This window comes from Phalaenopsis equestris, unplaced genomic scaffold, assembly GCF_001263595.1.
Source record: "Phalaenopsis equestris unplaced genomic scaffold, ASM126359v1 Scaffold000326, whole genome shotgun sequence".
NCBI lineage: Eukaryota > Viridiplantae > Streptophyta > Magnoliopsida > Asparagales > Orchidaceae > Phalaenopsis > Phalaenopsis equestris.
In genome coordinates, this window is record NW_018164768.1 from 197788 (window position 1) to 208170 (window position 10383).

At 36.0% G+C, this 10383-nt stretch overlaps 1 protein-coding gene across 1 annotated transcript; it reads right to left on the reverse strand.

Annotated features, from left to right (window-relative positions):
• Window positions 1-6786: 6786 nt before the first annotated feature.
• LOC110025701 (putative UPF0496 protein 2) lies at window positions 6787-8826 on the reverse strand. Its single transcript, XM_020726319.1, has 3 exons — window positions 8598-8826; window positions 7647-7911; window positions 6787-7600 (listed from the first exon to the last, which is right to left on the reverse strand). The coding sequence occupies exons 1-3, from the start codon at window positions 8662-8664 to the stop codon at window positions 6931-6933; spliced, it is 1002 nt and encodes a 333-aa protein (XP_020581978.1). The 5' UTR covers window positions 8665-8826; the 3' UTR covers window positions 6787-6930.
• Between the last annotated feature and the right edge of the window lie 1557 nt (window positions 8827-10383).

Genomic DNA, 10383 nt, shown 5'->3' on the forward strand with positions numbered 1-10383 from the left:
TTTAGGATTGAATTAATGATGGTTGAGTGCAAAAAGTATTAGACATAATAATTTTTCTTCTGCTTTTTAAATTGTGTAAACCCAATTATTTTAACATGTTTGAATTCCATCCAGCTTCTCTAAATCCAAGCAGAGTGCTGCACCAAAGTTCACAGATGTGAAAGGGTAATTTACTTATAGGCGTTTAGGTGAGTTGAGTTTGGCTCGTTCAAGTTCAAATTTGAGCTCTTCTATTAAACGAGTTTGAGCTCGTCCGGTCTCGGCTCGTTAGCTTGAGAGCTGACTCAATTAAACTATCGCTAGTCATTTAAATGGATCTTTCCGTGAGTTGTCGCAGCATCATCTTCTCGTTTTCCACACACCGCTAATACCTTAGCTGCTTCCACTTCGAGACCTATTCAAGCTCAACTCAAGCTCGATAACGTAATATGGCATACCACTCAATTTATATGCATTTACAAATCTAACATGTAAACTTTGCTTTTCACATCTATAACCGCCCAATTGACCCAAATCTTTCATATCACGATGAAGGTATCACCATTTTAATGTTAAAAAAGTGAAATCTATACATGTTTTCATGCAAACAAACAAGTGGTATATATGTATGTAAAAAATTGAAATTTATGGGTTAGATTTGTAGATACGTAGGCATTGAGCGGTATGCATGTAAATCTTCCCATGAGAAACACCAATGCATAAATATTTGTTTAATTTAATTCTAATATAACAATAAGATAAAACTTTAATTATTCACAATAATTTTTTTAGTTCTATAAACGACAAAACTTCCCGAATAAATTAAAATATTTCAACAGCAGCTTGTCACCTCCCAAAAGACAAAAGAGCTCTTTTGGGAGGTGACAAATAGTATTAAAGTAAATTACTGTTTGTCAGGTGTGTGGACTCTTCATGGTCTAGTGGCACCCTCGGTGGAGCCGATCCGTCACGAAAGCGTCACGTGATTGGGTGGATAAGAATGTAAAGAACAAAAAGTCCCACATTGGCTAGGTGTAGGTCCAAAAAATAGTATTTAAGTCATGGGCTGCCCACCACTCCTAAAAGCTCTTGTGGGAGGTGACAAACTGTTTTGGATCTTAAGATAACATGACATTGAAGTTGGCAAATACGAAATAATTGATAAATAAGTACTTTTATATTGTTTTATGTAATATAACAAATTAATAATAAAGGATAAAATATATAATATCAAAGGTTCTCCCTATGCATCTATATAATATTTATTAATTTTTATTAACCGTGAATGTAACATTCAAATTATCATATAAAAATATATATCTAAAGCACAGGTTATATATTCTGCATTCAGGAGAAATCAGATTATTTCAAGCTCAAATTTATTTGACAATTTTCATTATTTATTATGATTAATGAGAGAAGGGGAAGTAATAGAGGAAGAAGCCGATTAACACCGAACAGGAAAATGAATTTCTATTCATCATGCTGCATAATACTATTACAACAGTACGTGCCATCGGATGAGTGGCTTTACACTTAGAGATAAAATTCGAAATAAATATATTTGGGATAGGATTGGTGTAGCTCTAGTGACAGACAATATTAGAAAGAGTCGTCTTAGACGGTTTGGTCACATTAAACATCAACCATCTGATGATCCGACTAGGAGAGTAGTTGTTTTAGATTCAACTTATAAAGACCTTGGAAGACTTGGGCTTAATGTATAAAAACTGATCTTAATTTATTAGAACTACATGAAAATATGACACTAAATATGATGCAATGGAGAAAAAGGATTCATGCAGCTGACCCCACGTAGTGGGATTAAGGTTTTGTTGTTGTTGTTGTTGTTGTTTTTATTGTACGCTTCATAATACTATTACAACTGTAATATATAGAGAGAGTCTACTCAAATCTTAAGCTAAAATATTTACAGGCTAAGTGCAATTAATTGAACTATAATAGAGGGTCTGTGGAGGTAGTTTATTCAGGCTTGTTATTAGAGATTTTGTAAGTATGTCCGCTAGCTCTTCATCCAATGGCACATATTGTAGTGTGTTCTCATTAGACTTAATCTGATCCCAAATGATATGATAATCGGTTTCAATATGCTTAGATTTGGCATGAAACACTAGATTCTAAGCAATGGTCATGGCAGACGAGTTTATTACAGTATAACGTTGTCGGTGTAGGAGTGGAGATTTGAAATTATGGAAGTAGTCTTCTAAGCCATATAACGACTGTCATGACCAAGGATAGAGCACGTTATTCAGCTTCGGTGGATGATATGGCAACTTTTTCACATTCCATGAGAGAATATTGGGACCAATGAAGGTGCAATACCCATGGATAGATCTTCTATCATGAAGATCACTAGCCCAGCTTGCATTAACAAAAGTGCGAAGAAAAAGAGGACCAGCTGTGAACAACAAGCCGAACGCGAGTGTGCCTTATAAATGTCTGAGAAAATTCTTAAGTTGTTGGTAATGAGACTGATGCAGGTTTTGAAGATGTTGAGAGAGAAAATTAACAATAACCATAATAACTGGTCGAGTTAATGTGAGTTACCTCAGTGAGCCAACAAGTTGCCAATATAAAGATGGATTTGGAAAGAGGTTGGTAGCTGTGAATGAATCATTAACTGTACGAGGTATGTCTAATATTGATCCCATGGAATGTAGAAATTGAATCAAAAAAATTCATGGAAAAATGACTTTTTAATTCATGTTGAAGTTGTTGCATCATCCCAATATTGTTGCCAGTTACAATTATATCATCGACATAAAGTTAAAGATAAAGTATGCGAGAATTATGGCGGTAAATGTAAAAAAGACGGCTCGATGATGATGGTGGTGAATATGAACCTGAGTAAACGCGATGTGAATGTGTGGTTCCACTGTCATAGAGCTTGTTTGAGACCATACATAAATTTTTGTAAGAGACGTACATAAGCGGATTACATGAGATCTTTGTAACTAGATGGTTGAATGCGTATAAATTGTTTCTTTAAAAAGGCCATGTAGGAAAGCATTAGATACATCCATTTGAAATATTTTTCACTTATAATGAAGAGTGATAATCAGTAGGAGACGTTTTAGCGACGAGACTTAATGTCTTTGTGTAGTTAAGACCATATTCTTGTTGATAACCCAAAGCCACCAAGCAAGCTTTGTATCAAACAATTGAACCGTTAGTATCGCGCTTAATTTTGTATTTCCACTTACTTCCATGGACTGGTTGATCAATGGGAGGAGGAACCAGATTCCAAGTATGTAGAGTTTGTAAGGCACAAAATTCTTCTACATAGCTTGACACCAATGGTTATATTTGATAGTTTGTTTGTAAGTGTAGGGTTCTTTCTATAGGGATTTGTCATGTAGGAGATCAAGAATCACATTTTTGATAGAGAGCCAGTTTGGGAACGAGCGACCATACGATGTGTTGGGGGAGTAGGTTTGATAACAAGATGAGTGTTGACAGTGTCAAAGTTGGGAGAGAAAGTGTTTGGGAGTGAGATGCCAGACAAAAAACTTGGTGAACGGGCCTTAGGAGTTGCAACACAGTTTGATGGAATTGAAGAAATGTTAGTTCAAGTTGTTGATAAAGTGGAGGTAAGGAAAGAGTAAAATGGGAGCTAGCTTGAGGCACATGAGAAAAGCTTACAGTATGTTGTGAAAATTTATAAAGAAAATCAAATTCATTAAAAATAATATGTCTGCTTAGGATCATCTTACCAGTAGAAGGGTCAAAGCATTTATACCCTTTGGCATTGGACGAATAACCAAGGAAGAAAAATGGAAGGGATCATTGTTGCAGTTTGTGGTGATGAACAAGTGATATCCAAGGAAAACATTAGCATTTAAATGATTTTAGATGATAGTAGAAAGGTGTGGTTCCATAGAGTAGCCAGTAGGGCGACAAAATTTTAATGACCTGGAGGGCAAGCGACTAATCAAGTAAATGGTTGTTTGGACCATCTCATGCTAAAGAGAGGGTGGCAATTGGAGTCCTCCATTAAGACACGTGTGGTTTCCAAAATATGATAATGCTTTCATTCAATGACTCCATTTTGTTTTGGAGTATATGGACAACTCAGTTAGTGAATATTACCATGTTTATTGAGAAAATTTAAAAATTGTCAACTGATATATTCTCCATTATTGTCTCTCGCAGAACCCTTATCGTTTAATTGAATTGAAGTTTGATTTCTTGTTTGAATGTAATAATATGAGTAAGAACTTCAGAATTGTTAAGCATGGGATAAAAGCAAGTATATCATGAAAAGCATATAATAGTTGTAATCTTGAGTTGAAGTTATAAAGGATGGTCCCCATACATCAATATGAATTAATGCTAAAGGAGTGCATTGTGTGTTGATTGAGGTAGAAAAGAGTTGTGATGACATTTAGTGTAGCACAAGAATTAAAAAAAGAAAAATGTGGAGAAATCCATAGATATAGTTGTTGCGTAGCAATGAGCCGAATAACTTGGTGATGTGGATGTTGTAGCTCCTGATGCCACTGGCTGGAGGGAATGACCAACAAAATGAAGGTGCGAGAGTTATTGGGAATGCAATAGAGACCATGACTGCAGGGACCCTGAAGAAGAAGCTGTTGAGTATTGCAATCCTTCTTTGATAGACATTTGCATAAAAAATGATCATACAATTATTGTCAAGCGCTAACTTAGAGATATAAAAATCTTATGGTGGGAGTTGGTAAAATGGCTGTTCTCGAATGCTTTTTTGGAATAGTATGACCATTTCCGATCATAGCAGTCTCGTTTTTTTAATAAGTTTATGGTTGATTGAGTTGACTGTAGTCATAAGTGACATGCTAAGTAACCCCTGTATCAAAATACCAATTTGGCTAATGATATGATGTTTAAGAGGTAATATACACAACTTGAGGAGTGGTGGGTGTCATAAGAAAGGAAGTCTTGGGTTGATAATTGATATTAAATTGGTGCTAACAATTGGACGCTTGATGACAATTTTTATTACAAATTTGACAATGAGCCATACAGGGAGCTTTGAGTAGATCAGAAAGAACCATCTACAATACGTCTTGATTAAGAATTGGTGGATTTGCTTTTACTATGGTAAAATTTACATTTGCTTTAATTTGAGTATAGCGTCCGCAGAGGATTAAATTCTATGGAGCCAGATTTGTGCTTTGTTGATATGTTAATATCTTCACTAAGTAGAAGAACGTATAGCTCTTCAAGACTTATGAGAGTTGATCTCGTTCTTATGACAGTCATGAAAGCAAGATAAGAAGTCGAGAGACCTTTTCAGAATATAAAGAATGATATTTTTGATGTCAAATTGAGAGCCAACAACTGTCAATGGATATGTTATCAAAAATCGCTTTAATTTTCATTAGATATCGAGACATGGTAAGACCCTGCATCGACACATTATGCAACTCTTTCTTCAATTAAATGACATGGGATAAATTGTGGCCCTGAAGACACTTTTCCAAAATAGTCCAGAGGGTTTGACTGTTGTTTAAATGTAAAACATTGTGCAAGATGGTGGTTGAAATGGTTGAATAGAGCACTGCAGCCATGTTCTGTTCGGCCATTTGTTAAGTAGTTTAGAGAGAATTAGCTATGGAGATACCCAAATCTTTGAGAAGAATGGGAAGAGGAGGTGGGATGGTTCCATCAAGAAAACCCAAGAATCTGTTGACTTTGGTGATCTTGAGAATTTAGCAGCGCCAAATTTGATAGTTGTCCTCAAAGAGAGCGTTTGGAACCATCGATTTGATGTTAGCCATAATAAATTTCAGAGAGGGAGGGATGGGATTTTCTGAAATTTCAAGATTTACTAAGTTATCTATTATAATAGATTTGTGAGATTCAGAGTCCTTTTGATGCAGCTTATTTGGTGCGGTGGTGTTTTAAAAATTCACCTGACCTGTTTGGGTAAATTGTGTTTTGGTAGCTTATGCGTTTTCAAAACACTGAAAATAGTGTTTTCACACCTTCACACCGCACCACACCGCACATATCTAGATGAGGTGATAATTTTCTGGTTGCGGTATGACATTTAAAAAAAAAATAAAAATTTATAATAGCCACTGCACTAAGTTTATCAGTAGATTATTTTTAATCAGTTGATTGGCGGATTATTCAATAAGCTACAAGTGCCCTAGACAAACCCTCAGTCATTGTTGCAAAGAACGAGAGGAAGCTGTAGAAGAAATAAAGAGACGAAAGGGAAGCAAATGAATCCTGCCTTACAGATTTCTTCTCTGTTGACGTATGGATTGACGACAGAGAGATAGAGAGGATCTTGAGGACTTCTTTAGAGTGCCTGTCCTGATACCATTAGAGGAGAGAAACACGCTGATTCCTGATGCTGCATAATACTATTGCAACTGTATATATAGAGAGATTCTACTCAAAGCTTAAGATAAAATATTTACAGGCTGAGTACAATTAATTAAGTTATAATAAAGAGCCCATGGAGGTAGTTTATTCAGGCTCGTTATTAATTAAATTGATACAATAAATTAGAAAACTTTTAACAATACAATATTACCATGAAGTTCTTAGAATGTATAACATAAATCTTCTTTGATTTTCATTAAAAGAAAATTCAACAATATGAAAACCTCTTAAACTCTCTTAATTATAAACTATTTGGAAATAAAATTTCAAAAGCTTCATCAAACAAAGGAATATTACTACGAAGTTCGTATATATGCTGATTCTATATGCAACAATTATATAATATGTGCACAATAACATACTACATGTACACTATTATATATAGAATTCGCATGTATAAAAACTCCCCAAGTAATATCCTTTCTCATTGTACATGCATGTCAAAGGACCAAGACCATTAAAAATGACAATGCTAATAATTATTCTAAAAGTCTAGAGTACTACTAGATGCATTTATTAAACCAATCTATACAGATTAAAGCAATGAGCATATCCTCAGCCATGCACCAACCTCCTGCTACGATTTATAGTCAGCAAACAAAGATAAACATGCTCCTCCAACTCCTCAATCTGCTCTTGAAACACATCTTCACCCACCTCCATCTCCCTCACCACCTCCCTCACCATCTCCTCTTCCCCACTCCTCAACACCAACCTCACCACGTCACGCCTGTGCTCCACCTCATCCTGCACTCGCCTCACCATCCTACTCACCGTATCCATATCTCTCCCCAGAATATAAGCCCCTCTTGCTGCAGCATCCACCTTTCTTCCCTCCATCTCCATCCACTTCACATCTGTCCACCGCTGCCACCTTCTCCGGTAACTGGTGGCGACCACCGGCACAGCCGCCGCCGCCGCCACCACCACTACAGCTGCATGCGTCAAAATCACAACCGCTGCCACCGCAGCCGTACCCACAGCAGTGAGGACTACCAAACCCGCCGCATTTTTAGCAACACGCACTGCACGTGCTCGCCGCCGTAGTCGCCTGCGCTCGGCGGTGAGGCGTGTTAGGAGCGCCGGGTAGAGCGAGTGGGTCCGATGAAATGGGGCGAGGTTCTTTGATGATAATGGGTTGCCCAGATCGATATAGGCGGAGAGATCCGCGGCGGATATGTTGCCGCCGCTGGCGAGGCCGGGTAGATAGTTGTTGAGAACGGAGCGATGTACCGAGCGCGTGCGGTCAATGCAGGTGAGGAGGACCGCACATGCCGAGAAGGATTGGAAGGTGGCGTCGAGGTAGGCGAGAAGGGCGGGGCCGGCGCCGGATTCGGGTGCGGCGGGGGGGGTGGGTGGGCCGGAGGAGAACGTTTGGAAGTGGGCTTTTGTCGGGCTGGTTGTTTCTCGGGGAGGGAGCTGGGCTGGGATGTTCATGGGCTTCTGCCCATATGTTGAGGAAGGAGTTGGTGTGGAAGGCTTCGGTGTACTCAGCGTCCACGTCAAGACTGCCTCGGGCCATTGGGATTTCGTTTTCTGTAGCATGAGAAAAATGAAGGTTATAATAAATTTATAAAATTCTTATATTTCTCTCACTTTATATTCTAATAAAATTTTATTCATCAATGTTTTATTTTTTGAGCAAATTATGTGCGAAAAACTTAAATCAAATTAGCTCTTATCCTTCCTCGATTAGTTTCATATTAGCTTACTTAAGTAATAAGTCTAACCATTAACATATATGAATACAAACGCAAAATGCTCAAATTTCTTCATCACCCTAATTTAAGCAACATGCTTTACTGCACGACCGGATTATATATTTTGCTTGTTTCAGCTGTTTGAGATTAGATTAGATTGGCATTAACAGGCCACAAATGAGTTTGTTACTTGGGGGAGAAGTTATATGTATACAGCATGTGTATAACAAGAGCACGAAACTATGGCAGTAGAAACTTCAGATAGAAGCTAGCATCTGCATATTATAAACTATAAAATAAAAATCTATCCAAGTTGATTAACTATAATGGAAGGAATTATGTATTAACTAAGAAGAAGCAGTTCATGAATTATTACATCTTTAGATGAAAGCACAATGCTGTTTTGATTTTCAGTTTATGCACAGCATGGATGCAAGATATTTTTTTATCAAAAGTGAAGAAAAATATAAGCTTTCTGTAAAAAAGGAGATTTCTTTTGTTAGAACAATTAATCAAACGTACCTGAATCGAAGAAGTTGCAGGAGAAATAAGAGTTGAAGGAAGAGGAAGAGCTGAGCTTAGGCAGCATGATCAGAAGCTGTATGAAGATTTCAGAGAGAAAACAATTTATAACAGAACTATAATTAGTTGATCTTCTTCTACTTCTTCTTCTTCGATCTTCTAACTTTCTTGGCTTTAATGTTTTGTTTTTCTTTTCTGCGAAGAATCTGAAATCTGGTCCTCAGTGATGATTAGGTTGAAGAAGAGAGGATTTGGGTTTAAAGTGTTGGCTCGGATTTATTGGAGAGGAAGCAGAGAGGGGATGGGAGGCTTTTATTGGCCATTCATTTGCTGTTAGCCGCGTTATTTGTGAGAAACTGGCTCTAGATATTTTGAGATGAATTAAATAATAACAAAATAATATTTTTTATTCCATGACATTTATTTTACTATGCCAAAAAAATTAGAATAAAAATTATCTCAAAATATTATGATATAATTTATATTTTCATGATATTATATAGTATTTTAGGTTCTCACGCACTGTATATAATTAAATTCATTTTTAGTATAATCATAAAAAGAAAATTATTATGTTAAAATATAAAACACAACACATGAAATGAAAACGCTGGTAAGAAATAAAAGCTCGTTGATCAAAATATTCCAGCAAATTTTCTTAAAATAAATTATAAAAATCAATTGATTCTTTATTATTATTATTATTTTTAAGTAAAAAAAAATTTAATATTTATAAAGATTATTCTTATAAAATAGAAGTTAGAATATTCTTATATAATTAATATTTTTACAAATAATATCCCTCTTTTATCTCTCTCTTCACGTGAACAAGCAGAGGTAACCTGCGCCATAAGCACACGCTACACGGCATTTTCTGGATCAAAATGCGATGGAGGAAGAGAGAGAGAGCTGGAAGATTTGATTACGAGTGCACACGTGTAAGAGCAGATAATTAGCAGTTATTAAACACTTGAGCGTGATTTTTTATCGAGTCGTCACGTCTCGTCTGGAGGAAAATATGAGCCATGCAAATGAAGTTATTTGATCATCCACGAGGACCACGACCTCTTCTTGCTTGTTTCTATGAATATAAAATTATATAATTATTTGATTAATTATATCAATTTTATGAAGGAAAAAATCCTTAGTTTTATTTATTTATTTTTAATTGTGCTTTTCTCCATGTAGCAATATATTCTAAGATAAATGCTTACATATATAATTAAGCATCTGTACAAATGAATTTCATGCTGAGATAGGTATTAAATTTTGTTTATACAAAATTTGCATTAATTACTCAATATGCATACATAGATAATATGCTGAGATGGCTATCATATCATTGTGTGAATGTTGAAATAGCATTTATCTTCATTGATTGGGGTTTGCGTTAACTTATAATTTGAGCATTTTTGGTTTTAGATGAGTAAATTTTTTTTTAAAGTTAATCTAGTGTGTGTATGTATATAGTCCAAGAACCAAAAGAAGGTTGTACCTGAGTGTAGGAGTTAGAGAGTTTTTTCTAGGGGGATGGATCTGGCAACTATGAATTCTACTTTTGAGATTTAGGATTAATACATGTCGGGCATTTAATCTCTAAGAAGTGAGCCATTCTGCTTTTTCGTTTTGTTATGAGAAGAGTATCTAATTGGCTTTCAATTGTAGATGAAGGAAGAAAAAACTTGGATGTGAGCCAATAGCACTAGAAGCAATGAGCTTATGAGTAGTCAGGGATGGTTAATCTTATTTGCAATTTTAAAAAGATACCCAAACCACCAAATGAAAT